Source organism: Lepidothrix coronata, unplaced genomic scaffold (genome assembly GCF_001604755.1).
Source record: "Lepidothrix coronata isolate B3197 unplaced genomic scaffold, Lepidothrix_coronata-1.0 Scaffold44, whole genome shotgun sequence".
NCBI lineage: Eukaryota > Metazoa > Chordata > Aves > Passeriformes > Pipridae > Lepidothrix > Lepidothrix coronata.
In genome coordinates this window covers 2,165,287-2,180,036 of record NW_016690224.1, presented here as the reverse complement: position 1 = coordinate 2,180,036, position 14,750 = coordinate 2,165,287, and the positions used below count along the sequence as shown (strand labels likewise).

The 14,750-nt window shown below is 52.3% G+C and overlaps 1 protein-coding gene across 2 annotated transcripts in view; it reads right to left on the bottom strand.

Annotated features, from left to right (window-relative positions):
- Positions 1 to 9,921, bottom strand: part of SGSM1 (small G protein signaling modulator 1) — a 39,093-nt gene extending 29,172 nt beyond the window's left edge. For both annotated transcript variants that reach the window (XM_017814411.1, XM_017814412.1), the window contains exons 1-2: positions 9,873 to 9,921; positions 9,739 to 9,782 (exon numbers count right to left, since the gene is read on the bottom strand). In XM_017814411.1, coding sequence (XP_017669900.1) covers positions 9,739 to 9,782; positions 9,873 to 9,891 — 63 coding nt within the window. In that variant the 5' untranslated portion in view covers positions 9,892 to 9,921. The remainder of the gene's footprint in view (positions 1 to 9,738; positions 9,783 to 9,872) is intronic.
- Between the last annotated feature and the right edge of the window lie 4,829 nt (positions 9,922 to 14,750).

Genomic DNA, 14,750 nt, shown 5'->3' with positions numbered 1-14,750 from the left:
AGTCCTCTCTGAAGCCAAAGCTCCTCTGTGCATCAGAGCCATCAGGTGAGCTCCCAACCCTGCTCCCTACCAGGTGACTAATGGAACCCGATCGTGAGCTCTGAGACTTCCATGGATCCCAGCAGCTCAGATGAGCTGACAGTGAGTCAGGAAGTCACAGCAAGGAATGTCACTGAGACGTGGACCTCAGGACTGGAGGTGGCTCAGAGCACTGGGAAATCCCCCTTGGCACAGCATGATCCAGCTCCTGCAGCTCCCACATCCCGACTGCGCTCAGAGCAGTGACTCCAGCTGCAGGAACATCCCAGGGCAGCAAACTCTGCTTCCAGGGACCCAAAAAAAGCTTTATTGTGTCTCAAAACTGCAGCTATCCCTGATCAGGGCATCTCCTGGTGCTCCTTCCTCACGCCCCACAGTTTTCCCCTCATCCCAGTGCCCCATGCTGAGCACCAGGGAAGGGGCAGCTGCATTCCTCACTCAGCTTCCCAGCTCCAGCGTTTAGTTCTAAACTTCAACAGAAGGAACACTGCAAAAGAGAAACAGGGACAGAGCAAAGTCCCAGCAAGAGGAAAGGATCCCTCCCTCCCACATATCCCTCAACCTCAGCAGCAGTGGTGGATTAGGGATGGGAAGCACCAGCACCAGTGCCCAGGAGAACACAAGAGTTGCTCCTTTTCCCCCACCTGACATTACATGTGTCCCTCAAAGACATGCCAGTCCCCCCTTCTGAAACCTCAACCAACTCAGGACCCATCACCAACCACCCCCTTGGGGCAGCCCTGGAAGGGAGGTCTGACAAGGCACGTCTTGGGGCCCTCAGGGATTCCCCAAAATTTGGCTCTCCCAGCTGGCTGAGCTCTCCTTGTCCAGATGGCTCATGGACCTCACCCAGCCAGGCTGAGCCTCCTCTGTCAGCAGGACACGGCACTTCCCTCTCACACATCCAACTGATCCACCAGAAAACAACAATGCACAGATAGTAAATTTACCCTCATGGAGACACTGGTAATATCAGCATTTTAACCCCCCCCCAAATACACTTGAGAACCAATGCACAGAGTTATATCTTTACCAGCTTCAGATTAAATTAGGAAATATTCCAAAAAGCAGTATATTCAAATATTTGTTCAAAATTTGAATATATTGACACAACACCCGCAGTGACACCGGCCCAGGGCCTTCCCCAGGGCAGTGACCATCTGCCTATCCAGGGCCTGTGGAGCAGCCAGGACAGCAGGACTCCAGCTCCAACCACCTGCATGCTTGAGGCACAAACAAAAAACCTTCCAAGAGACACAGTTTAGTGGAAAATTATTCATTAAAAGTAAAAAAAATGCACTGTGCTGACTGAGGTTATCGCACTAAAAATAAATCTGCAGGACTAGAAGTGGAAAGGGCACTGCAACAAGGGCACTCACCTGGCATGTGACAAACAGAAATACCAGTCACAGCAGGTAGAGGCCAGACAGGCAGACAGGGCTTTGCAACAGAAAATAAGGGATATTATGGAATCATGGAATGGTTTGAGTTGGAAGGGACCTTAAAGTTCATCCATTCCCACTCCCTGCCATGGACAGGGACACCTTCCACTAGACCAGGTTGCTCCGAACCCCATCCAACTTAGCCTTGAACACTTCCAGGGAACAGAATCAACACTTCCAGGGCGTAGAATCAAGAGATTCTAACTTTCTCTACATACTAAGAAAGAAATCTTACATTTGCCCATAAACAGACATGTCTGGCATGTCTGTAGGACGGCTCTAAGCCAGAGAACCAAAAAAAAACCTCTGACAGATCTCCTCCTATGCTGTTGTCTGCAGGTCCCAAAGGATTCTCCTACCTGGACCCTGACCCCTCCACAGCCAGCTGGGATCACAAACACCACAGATCCCATCTGCCATGTGCTCCCAGATCCACCAGGAGTTTGTGACACTGAGGGGATGGGGAACAGCTCAGCCACACTTGGCTCCCTCCACAGAGAAGACTTGAACAGCCTCTAAATGTGCTGCATTCCAGCATTTTAATGCTAATTCTCCGATTGTAGCCAGAACAATCCCAACAGATGAAGCTGCCCACTCTGGATCTCATGCCAGCCTAGGGAAATGAGATGTTTGCTCTTCTTTTATGAGAAAGGAAATTAAAACAGCAACTAATAATTTAGCTGTAGGTAAACTAGAGAGGAATCTCATCAAGTATTCCACAACAGTACAAACAATCCTCCTGGCTCCAGCTGTGAGCACAGGACAAGACACCAGAGCAGGGTGACAGGGCCACCCCACAACAGGGTGTCCACACAAACTCAACAGCATTAATTAATAATTTATAATCCAAAGCCACAACCAAAGACAGGCCAGTCTCAACACTACCTGAACCACTACAGTCTGAATCACTGACTCCTGAACAGGACAGCTGATCCTGCTGTGCTTTACATGAATGTTTGAACTACAACGAAAACCACTTTTTCTCCTCTGTGTTCCATTTCCAAAGCCAGATCCAAGAACCACAGGCACTGAGTGGAGCCCAGGTTATGGCATTCCTTAGGGGCACCAGAAATCCTGGTGCACCTCCTTCAGACCAGGGATTTGAGCTTGCACCCCATTCCTCCAGGGAGGCTTCTGATCCCTCAGCCCCTCCTGTGGTTCCCCTCACCCTGGGCAGCTCCATCCCAGCCCAAACTCTGCTATTAGAATTTAATTTCACTGACTGCTTTTTTCACCCTTAAAAAGGAAACCAAACCCTCACCTATCCATCAACCCCAGACCCCAGTGAGGGATGAAGGCTTAGACCTCTCTGCTATGAAATTCCCAGGGATACACTCCATGCAAGTCCAGTTTTCCTGTCACCCAGCCCCGCTGTCATTTATACTGCTGGAACAAGCCAAATATTACCACAGCTACAACCACCACCGAGGTGCAGGGACCAGGAGCAAGCCAAGAACTCTGGGTTTAATTAGTCTAAGGCAATATTGACTCACAACTGTTTTACCTGGCTGGATTTTTTCCCATACAACCTGTACTGTATAGATTATTCAGGGATGTTTGCAGTCACTATTTTCCTGCCATCCTTTTATTCAGGGATATTTGCAGTCACTGTTTTCCTGCCATGCCTCTTGCAAAGCCTTTTGCTGGTTATCAAGTCATTTCTATGGGAGCACAGCACCTCCCCTATATTTGGCCATGCTCATAACTCTGTGAAATTGTTTACAGCAAGCCAGATGCAAACAGAGTTCCCAGTGTGATCCTTTTCCCAGTCCTGCTCCAAGGTGAAGCTCGGTCACGTTGCCAAAGGCTGAGAACAGCGAGCTCTAAGGTACAGCCACAGTGACGCTCCCAGGCACAGGCCTGGTCACCAGATCCAGCACCAAAAAATGTCTGGCAGAGCAAAAAACGTGGCAAAGCATCCAGACATTGCAGCAAAAGCAATGGGAGAGCAGATCCAGGTCTGATTTCAGTCCTCGGAGTGGGACTTCCCTTCATGTAAATAAAAGCTACAGTAAAATAAATGTTCCAGTGATTGAGTTCATCTTCCAGAGAAGTGTGTTTTTAGGAACTGCTGTCAATCTGTTTGGGGCAAACATGGTAAGACCTTCTGCTGAATGTCCACATAACCCACATCCTGAAAACAAAGGATTTACAGTAAAAAACAGAGTGGAGATGATGATGTTTTCTGCTCCCTCTGAACAGCCACCTCTGCAGGGGGTGTCAAGGACTTGGGTGGGATGAGAGGATGCAAGACCAGAGCCAGGAAGCTGCACTGGCTGTATCCCCTCAGAATCATAGAATCATGGGATTGTTTAGCTTGGAAAAGACCTCCAATATCATCAAGCCCATTAAGCCAGCACTGCCAGGCTCATATTCCTCTTCAATCCACCTCAGATTCAACCGACAGGCCCTCAAACAAAAGCCATCAAACAGACAAAAAAAAAAAACCCAAGCAAAAAAAAAAACAACAAACCACAACAACAGAAAACCCCCAACTCATGAATGATTCAGGCTTTAAACTTGGTTTGCTTTCACACATTTGCTTTTCAAATTCTTTTCTGAGCTGGAGTTTTCTCGTTCTCATCACAGTGTAAGTGCTGCTTTAATTATGTGTTTGGAAGTTAATTCTCACACTTAAAATCCCATTTTCCACGTCAGTTTTGGTGCAACAAGTCCACGTGGGCAGCCCTTGCTGTAATCTGAGCATTTCTGTAAGTGCTTCTCTGAACCAAGGTCCCCTTCCAGGAACAGGCTCTGGTTAAGCTCCACAGGAAGCAGCTCCCTACTCTGCACAAGGTGTGTCCCTGTAGCACTGCAGCATTACCACTTCTCAGGTGTTTTAAAATGCTGAAGGATCACTTAGATGCCATATTAAGATGACCCCAGGCATGGCTGTACATGACATACACAACTCCCCTGCAGCACAGGTGAACACCTCCCAGCAGGAACACAAGCCTGGTTTGGTTGGATGTGCCAAAGGTGGTTCAGTGTCCAAGGCACAGCAAGTGCAGAATCTCTGCTCAGCTCCAGGACACAAAGAGATTACCCCAGACCCCAAGCCCTTCTGGAATACCCACCCCAGTGCCCACAGAAGTCTCTGTGTGCTGGGAATGGTGGATGGAAATCCCAAGACACTGGATCTCACCACCCATGCTGGAGCTAAAAGGCACCTTTTCAGCTAAAGCAGAACTTCTCGGACCAAAACCTGTCATCAATCAGATTTATCTTCTCCTCTGAAAATGAAACATCTGCCTGTTGCCTGTCTTGTTGCTACAATATCTTTTTTTAGCAGACTTGTTTATAAAATTCACTTTACCAGTGTTGAAAGATTCCATGTTTCTGATGCATTACCATGTTTCTTATCCATCCAGCAACAAACACCCTGATTATCCAAAGGCAGGTGCCAGACACACTGCTCAGCACCATCACGAGTTGCAGCCACACTCTGCCACTTCTCCAAGACTTTACTGGCTGACCACTAAATAAACCAAATTAATTGGGCTCTGATCAGTTAAAACACCCCCAGCTGCAGAGCACATGCACTATTTATACCCAGAGATCTAAGGGCTCTCACCAGACATTCTGATGTCCCCCCAGCACGGGGGGACAGCTTGGGGACAGCTCTGAGGGCACCAGGCACTTCCCTTTAAAGCCATTTGGCAGCTCCCTGTTCTTGCTGCCACAGAAACATCGATCACAGTCCTACCCACGGAGACCTTTGGCTTTTCTAAAAGTCTTATTTAATTATTTATCGCTGCTTGCTGAATAAAACATGGCACTTTCTGCAGCTGAGGGATCCTCCACGTGACACACGTGGGATTTCCAGGCCAGACCTTCCCCAGGCACAACGTGTGCTCACGGCTGGGGACTGGGATGAGGCTCCTTGGAGGGGAAGGGGGAGAAGAACCCTGAGTATCTGGGCAGTTGGCTGGAAAGTAAATTTTAAAAATATTAATGGAAGGATCCATAAGATAACAATGCACCCTGGGGGACACAGGAATGATCCCAGAGATGTGTATTTCCTGATAGTGCTTTGCACCAGACTTTCTTCATAGGGCATCAACTTTTGGCCAAAAATCTGTGCTTACAACACTAATTTAAGCTCACTAAGATCACGTTATAGCTGGTTCTATTCCTGTTGTGCTTGTCAAACACACACTTCCAAGCCATCTGTTGGCACTGCTGGCACTGGTTGCTGTAAATGCTCAATACAGACATTTAAGGAAACATTTAAGGAAACATTTAAGGAAAACTTTAGTCATTTCTGTGTTTCCAGCACCTGACCTCGAAGCTTTGCCCTGTTCTGCTCTCATCCCAAGGCTCCTGTTTTCCCAGATGATGTCACCCTGACAAGCTTTTTGGATTCAATTAAACATAGCAAAGAGTGACACTGTTTGCACCAAAATCAAGTGCAACTTTCAGCTCCAAATTGCTCTGAAGTCCTGAATCTGTGCAAACCCAGGTATTTCCATGGCAACGGCCAGGACATCAGGAGGGAAGGGGATGATATTTTGGCAGCAGAGAGGGGAGGTTGGGTGGGGAGGAAGGAGGACTGAGGCACATGGACTGAAGGGAAAAGCAGCACAAAACCTGCTCTGGGGATGAAGGATCTAGCCAGGGGTTTCTGGAGCATGAGAGCACTCGTGCACCCCTTTGCTTTTATCTTTAAAAGGAGAGGAAATGGTCCCCAGTGATCAGTGCTGCTCTTCAGAGCAGATCGATGCAGGCAATCCAGAAATGCTGCATAAAGGATATCTGTTTACTCCTAGTACAGGAACAGCTGAAAAGGGCTGCCCTGGGTGCTTAAGAGGCATCAGAAGGTCCTTCTGCAAACAGCAGCTTTCATTACCAACCTGCAGCTCATCATCCTCATTTCATCCTCATCTTCATCTTGCCTGAGCACTTTTGACAGCCACACAAAAGCCTTTTTCTTTTTTTTTTTTTTTTTTTTATGAACTGGCTTTGAGAGCATTTAAAGCTCTCAACATTAATTTTTCAAATCCTAGTAACATTAAATTAATTTACAATTTTCTACCAATCCAGAAGGAAATAGCTGGCACTGACGCCCGCAATCTGATACTTTGGAACCACGGGCACATAGAAAAACAAACCCATGATGCAAAAATATTGCTCTTACCAGTGATTTGTGTTATTTAGCCACAAACCAGACAACGTGGCTGCAAAGTGGGGGCTTCGTTTAAAGGGTGGGAGGAAGAGACTCACTGTTGTCCCCATGACACATGATGAAGGAATTAGTCAACAGCTACACAGTGACAACCATTCAAGCTATTAAAAACAAACAATATATCTGATAGAAGACAAGCAGGCTGTGGTCAAACCAAATTTTTAAAAGAATTCTAAGAACAGGCAGCAAAATGTTCAATCCAAGCTCAGCGGTTACTGACGAGTAAAGAACTAAAGCTGCTTGCTGAGTGGCAAGTTAAATATAAACTAAGTTTTTGCAGAAGAATAACCAAGATGACTGTTTACTTTCATATTCCATTCAGCTTTTCACTCAACTCATTTTCCAGGCACACGCAGTACAGGTGTATTGCACTGGTAACACCTGCTTCCCCACCCACCCCTCTGTGCAATGCAATTACCTGGAGGTGGTTAAAAATAGACCTCCTCTTTTAAAAATGAAACTTGTAAAAGAAGGGGAGGAGCACAGGCTCGAGGAGAATATTTGTAGTCAAAAACCCACACTCCTTCAAGCCTGGGTATTTCAGGCTCTGGGTTTGTAAAGAAGCCTCATTCCACTTGATAAAAGCTCTAAAAAAAAAAATAAATCAGAGAATATTGGTTATGCTTCTTATCCTGCACAACAGGAAACAGGATTCCTTACAAAGTCAGACTTCTCTCCCTCCCTTGCAGCCTGCTGACAAATAGTCAATTCTGCAGCTTCTGGGCTTAGTTTGATTTATTGTGACCATATGGGGAGGGGGAGAGGAAGGAGACGGTGACAGATAACACAACTCATCTCAACATGTACAACCACTGCAGCGCAGGACTGCTTCAAAATAAAATGCATTAACCATGGCAACAGCCCAATACTGAGGGCTGCTGGCTCACACAGTGCTCTGGGTAATGTCAGTCTACTGTTGATCTCCCTGCTCGGATCAGACCTTGCCTTCCCAGTGTTATACTCACTCAGTTATGGCACTGGGATGACAGATGTGGCACAGCTCCCCAAGGATGATCCCTGGCTGTCCCCTGTCTCAGCAGAGCTCACCTGCACTGAGGGCCCCAGCAGCTCACACAGAGCCATGGCTGAAGCAAAACCAGACATGGTCTAGTGACATGACAATACACAGGTTTGTGGAAGGTAAAAATTCTGGGAATGGGAAAAAAAAACAAAAACAGGAGGTTTCTGCAGTTGGTCCTTTCTACTGCTCCCTGGAGTCTGCACAAGCTCCTGACTTAACCTGGGGTCAGTTTAGGAGAGGTAGAAAAACCAAAAGCATGAGCAAAACAGGCCTAATGAGTAGGGAGCAACAGACACAAGAATGTCCCACCTGCTCCCAGTTTCAGGAATGCTGCTAAATAATTAATTACATAATCTACAGGATCATGTTTCCCCAGGTTTTTTAATTCCTACCAGAACAAAGCCCAGGTGGAGAGCACAGAGTGTGGGTCCCCCATGGAATTCCCCCACCTGTGTGGCTGTGGGCACCAGGCAGGGAGAAACCGCAAAGGAAGGGCAACCATGTAGGCAACCGGTGTAGGCAGAGAACCCACATCCCCACCAACATCCCAAGGTGGAGTCCAGAGTGATGGGACCACAAGGAAAAAGTCCATGCTCTCCATCAGCACTAACAGGCTGCTGGAGAGATCCCAGAGTGTGTCAAACACCCCCACCACAGCACCAGGGCAGAAGGGCTTTCCCCCACGCACCCCTCCCTCCTTCAGGCTTTACTAACATTCACCAAACCCATGTTTACCTCCCCAAATGCCAGTGGGAAGGATATGTCACAAGCCCAGCTCTGCTCCCTGAGGCACAAGCTGCACCTTCTCCCAGCACACAGCCCTGGGAGGGAGTGAAGCCAAGCATTGAAGGCCAGCACGGGAGATGCTCACGGGCAGTGAGAGCCCACAGAAGCACAGTGGGCTCTGGTAGAAGCTCCCAGCTGGGAGCACAGGCCTCACCTCCCACCCCCAGAGGCAGCTGACGCTCAGGCCGTCGTGTCTCTGCGCTCAGGAGCAGCCACAGACAGTAATAATGAGATGGCAGCTCCATCCACCACGCTAAATAAATGTCATACCCTTTTCCTGGTTTAATAGCCGTTGCCCAGGCAACCGGTAGTATTCCTTAGCACCACACCCGGCAGAGGATTAAAGGTGGGAAATGGTCTGGATGAACAGCACTGTCACTGTCCCCAAACCCACCACCCACAGGTCTGGTTCACATGACCCCAAGCAGTGTCTTCCACTTCCCGGAGCCCCTAAGGTACACATCGATGTGCTCATAAGACCAGAAACAAAACTCATCCCCTCTCCAATATTCTGGGGGGATGACCTGCAGGGACAGACCACGGGCAGGAGGTGACAACCGCTCCCGGTGACCCAACGCTCCAGCACAGGGCAGGACTCGGCTCCTCGATGTACTGTGGGCTCTCGGTGTAACGCCACAGGCGATAAACACGGAGCTCTGCGCTGGCGGAGGAGCTCGAGGCAGCCCAGCATAAAACACGGTCTAAACTAATAGAGTTAAAGATGCCTGAGAAGAGGGAGCAGAGCGAGATGCGAAATGCCATCACCCTGCACTGGGCACACATGTGTCCACCCCCCTTTTTCCCGGCCAGGGTCCCCAGCACCCGCCGCCCCCCGCCCTGCCAAGGAGCACCGCGCTGCCGGGAGGGCTCGTCCCATCCCCGCTCCCAAGGGAAGGATGCAGCACCGGGACTCGCCCCTTTTTCCCTGCGGAAAATCCCAAGTTGTGGTGTGCTCTGCGCCCAGGCAGAGGCGATTTTCCCAGGATGCGGGGCGCTGGGATGCCGGGCACTGGCGCTGCAGGGATGCCCCTCCGCCCGCCGAGACCCACAGCCGCGCCCGGGTGGGCTGATGGCCCCGGGGTGGGCTCTCGGCCCCGGTCGGGGCTGGTTTTTTTTTTTTGGGGGGGAAGTGCTGTTTAACCCGCGGCAGCAGCAGTGGGAGCCCGGGATGCCGCGGGCGGGCGGGCCCGGGGCTTTCCCCGGGAAGGTCCCCGCGGGGCACCGGGCCGGGGGTCGGGGGCTGCTCCCGGGGGTCCCGCACCCACCTCTTTCTTGACGGTGCGCAGCAGCCGCTGCCGGGTCTCCGCCTCTGCGGGGAGAAGAGGAGAGACAGGCCCGTTAGTGCAGCCCAGCCCGGCCCCGCCGGCCCCATCCCCGGTCCCCCCGTTCCCATCCTCACCCGCCGGGGCCGCCGCCATGGCCCTGCTCGGCTCCGCAGCGCCCGCAGACTGCCGGGCACACCGGGACGGGCCGCCCGACCGCCCGCCCCGCCGGGGAGGGGCCGCCGCCGCCGCCAATCCGCGCCCGGCACCGGGAACCGAGCACCGGCCACCGGCACCGGCACCCCCGGCACAGCCGACACCGAGCACCGAGCCCCGGCACTCCTGGGCACCCCCGGCACCGGGACCCCCGTCACCCCCGCGACTCCCCGCAGCGGCACCCCCCGCACCCCGAGTACCCCTGGCAGCCCCAGCACCGATCCCCGGGCACCCGCAGCACCCCCGACACCAGGCACTGACCCCGGCATCGCCGGGCACCAGCACCCCCGGCACGCCCAGCAGCGGCTCAGCCGGGACCGGCCCCTCACTGGGGTCCCAGCCATCCTCCAGCTCCCAGGGGACACCACCGCCCCCAGGCACCCCCCAGCTGGACCCCTTTCCCCCCAGCCAGGCCCCAGGTCACCCGAGGCCGAGGGGCCCCGAGGTGCCCGGGGACGGCAGCGTGTGACACGGGACAGGGAGAGCCCTCGGGGTGTCCCTGCACACGAGGTTGCTGGGGCAGTGTCCATCCTTGGATAGGGGTTCAGGGCTCTGAGAGTCCCACGAAGGGGGAAGCACCCACGTGCTCACAGCCCCACACCAGGAGACCAAGTCATGAGACCCCCTTTTCCTCCTCTCAAAATCACAGCCCCTCAGAAAGTGGCCCTCCTGCAGCTCTATTAACACATCTTCTGTTTTTCTCTTTCCTCATTTGGTGTTCCAGGACATTTCCATAGAAACAGCATCCCGGCTCCTCTGCAGTCCGGTTTCCAATAACTACAAAACACATTATTGCAAGGGCAGCAGTGCCTGGCCGTGCTGCATGTGGGCACAGGGCCACTGGCACAGCCCCACTGGCCATCCCTGCCATTGGGACTAATCCTGGCATGGACAGCAGGGACGTGCTCCCACCTCTGCCAGCCCCCCGTGATCTCCTCCGCTGCTCCCAGAGCTGAGCTGCACCCTCTGCCTCGGAGCCTTTCGCTCCATGCTGGTGCTTGGTGGCTCTGGAGACAGCAGGAATGATGCTCCCAATGGTTCCCCTCCAGTACCTGGACTGGCAGGAGAACAGGAGGGAGCTCTGGGCTCAGGCTTAATCTGAATTCACTCCCTTCTGTACCTTACAGGGGCCAGGAGGAGACCTGGGCCATATCCCTTGTAGCAGAAAACCTATTTCCGTGTCCTCTGTTTGCTTTTCGCTGTTTATTTCCTGTTAACAAAGGTGGTGGCAGCACAAATGTTACAAAGTTGCAGCAACAGGCACAGCTTGATTGGGAGTATGTGATCCCTGATCCAGATAGATCCCAGAAAGATTCTAGGATCCATGGGAATCTGGCCTGGACAGCTCTGGGTGCTGCTGGTGGGGGGTCCCCTCTGCAGTCACTGAGCGTTGATTTGACCCTCAGGATTCTGATCTCAGTCCAGGGATTCACCTTGGCCTAAGGCTGGGCTCCCTGCAAGTGACACAGGACTGCTGTGCTGGGGACTGTGTGCCTGGTTTGTCCCTATGGCTGCAGCTCTGCTCCTTATGGACACTGGCTGTGGACCCCCAGGGCAGCAAGTCCAGTGCCGCTCTCACGAGCTGCACCAGCACATCTCTGCCCAGCAGCCTTTGCCAGGGGTCTGTCCATGGAGAACCCTGTGGATGGGGTCCCCTTCCCCTAAAAAGGGGTGTGGGAGGAGAAGGACCAAAGATACAGGAGCCCAAGGCTTTCCTGGTCTGACCTGAGACCCACAGCCCAGTCAGGAGCTGGCCCTGACCAGGGGCTCCAGCTGTGCTTGTAGCTCTGCCACCCTGCCTGTCATGTACTGGTGACCACAGGCCCTACAACCTGGACAGGCAATTAATACACACTAATAAATACCTATGATGATGTGTCCTGGCCTCATCAAACACTGTGTGGGATCACCATGAGATAGCAGTGAGTGTAATTAGCAGGGCAGAGGCAGATCACTTGCTCCCCTGGCCCCAAATTTTCCCTGGGGCAGAGCAGAGCTGTGGCTCTGCGTACCCGCAGATGCTGGCACAGAGAAGGTGCCAGGTTCCTGAGAAGCTGGGCACAGCACCATGTCAGGTACAGCCTGGCACAGCTCCAGTCTCTATGAAGCTTCTCCAGCCAAGGATGAGACCATTTGACCTAAACCTGCCATCCAGGAGGAACCCTGCTACACAGGGGCAATAAATTGCTAATTTATTACCTTCCCTTGGGGAAAAATCAGCTGAAAGAAGCACAAGGACAAACTCTCACCAAGCCTTGCTGATTCCTTTCTCTTGGAACAGTCTTCTTCTCCCTGGATTAAAGACAGGTGGGAGATGATTGGCCCCTATTTTCTGGAGCCTGGAGAGCTTAAATGAGAGCACGTTGATCTATACTTAATGTGATTAAGTTACATCTCTGATTATCATGCTAATTAAATTAAACTTCCCACTACTGCCTCTGCAGCTTAAACAGGATAGTTGTTTTAAGACCACAATTTTCTCCTCTGCATTTCCCTGCACAAATGAGCAGGTGGGATAAAAGCAATCTGCTAATCAAGTCATTGTGGTGTTTTGAAACAACTTCTACTGCAGTGGATATTCAAATTTAAATCTGATTTGAGCTGGATTTAAACTGTTTTCAATCTAAGGTCACTTGCGCTTTGAGTAAGGAAAATAACAGGAAAAAGCAGAAATAAACAGAGTGTGTCTGTGTTGAGACAGCAAGCTATTGGAAGAAATTCTTCCCTGTGAGGGTGGGGAGGCCCTGGCACAGGTTGCCCAGAGAAGCTGTGGCTGCCCCATCCCTGGAAGTGTCCAAGGCCAGGTTGGACGAGGCTTGGAGCAACCTGGTTAAGTGGAAGGTATCCCTGCCTATGGCAGTGGGTGGAACAAGATGAGCTTTAAGGTCCCTTCCAAACCAAACCATTCCATGATCTCCCCGAGACACCTCTCCCCCTCCCTCCTCCCGCCTCCAGCAGCCCTGAGAACCTGAGAACCTGCACTGCTCTTTCCACCTTGCAGCTTCTAAAACAAAACGGAGATTTCAAAGCTCTGCCCTCATTGCTTTGACAGCGTGGCCCTGACCCGCTGCGGAGGGACGGCGGCACGGGTGGGGGGTCGGGAGCCCCAGGAGAGGGTGGGAGCTGGGGGAGCAGGATGGGAGCACTGGGAGCATTCATGGCTCATTCACCAGCAAGGACCTGGGGGATCTGTCAGGGATGGAGGTATTGAACTGACGGTGCAGCACATCCTTGGGCTGGAGTGGAGCAGCAGTGGTGCCTGGGAAACAGATACCGGGCAGTGCCTCAGCACAGGGAGCTTTCAGACAGCAACGGGCACATCCCTGTGCTGGCAAAGCACTGCACAGCTCCAGCTTGGAGCTGCTGTGGGAACAGCTCCAGCTGTGCCAGGCTCACACTGTTCCTGCACTCCCAGCTCTGCCCAAGGTGGGAGGACAAAGCGCATCCCATGTGATTTAACAGACTAGTGTGGGGAAAACAAGGGGTTCTTCAGGAGACAAAGTAGCTCAGCTTTAAACGATGCCAGATTCACACCAGGAAAACAGTCTCAGCCCAGCACCCTCTGCTGAGGGTGTCCTTGCTCCACACAGACCCCTGCAGACCCCCACAGGTCCCCACAGGTCCCCTCAGACCCCTCAGCCAGCTCCTTCAATCAGACCTGGCAGTGACTGAGTCCATCTGCGGAGCCTTCCTGAGCAGAGGCAGGACCAGGGCACAGGAGGGTCTCCCCCTTCATTACACAGAGCCATTCCACGTAAACCACCCAGAGAAAAGAAGGGTCAGCAAAGAGAAAATGCTATTATCTATTATATATTATTTTTTACAGCTGCTATGGCACCAGCTGCCTCTGTTCTGTCATTTATGCTTGAGCTGATCTTTGTTCAGGGTGTTAAACCCTGCTCCCCTGGCATGCTCCACAGGCAGATCACACCAGCAGCAGGGATTTCTCACCTTCATCTCAAAGCCTGGGACAAGGGCAGCCCCTCTGGCAGCCCCCGCAGCCCCCACTGCTGAGCACAGCCTTGGCTTTCATCTCCACACCCGCGCTGAAGGACTGGGACTGGAATCCACAGCTCTGGAAAGTCCCAGGAGTGACACAAATCCTGTATAAACCGCAGGAGATTAACTGTCCCTCACCTGTGTGCTGGGGCTTGGCTCAGGGAGAGCTGCACTGGGGCTCGTGGAGGGGGGCTGATGGTGGAGGGGCTCTGTCTGGCTGTGGTGGGACTCCCCCAACCTCCACTCACTCTCCCCTCAGAGCAGAGACCACCCTGACACCCTCCCACCCAACCCCTTCACTTGGGGTAAAGTCTCATTGCTCCTCATGAACCCACAAGCAGAAAACTTGTATTTGAAAGGAGAGGTGTTCAAGGAACAATGATTTCATGTTAAAGGAACAATAATTTTGGGCTTCCCAGCACAGAGGGAGAAGCCTGTAGAGTGCAGCCCACCCAGTGTGGGGATTGATGGTACCAGAACCTACACCCGTCCCTGCCTACTGGGAGGGGGCAGCCCTGGGCTGGGCACCCCAGTTCGTGCTCCCCACACTGGGTCAGGGGACACCCAGGGGCACACAGTGAGGTGGGGTGGCTCATTAGGAGAAAAAATCCCCTTCCTAGGGCTCTCAGGATCATGTGCAGGCAAGGAGCCGGTGGATGATGTCCCCTGGCAGAGCCATGTCCCCTGCTCCTCCTCCACAACCAAGGGTGTGCAGATGTGGCACTTAGGGACATGAGTGAGTTATGGCCTTGGCAGTGCTGGGAGAACAGTTGGACTTGATGGTCTTAGAGGGCTTTTCC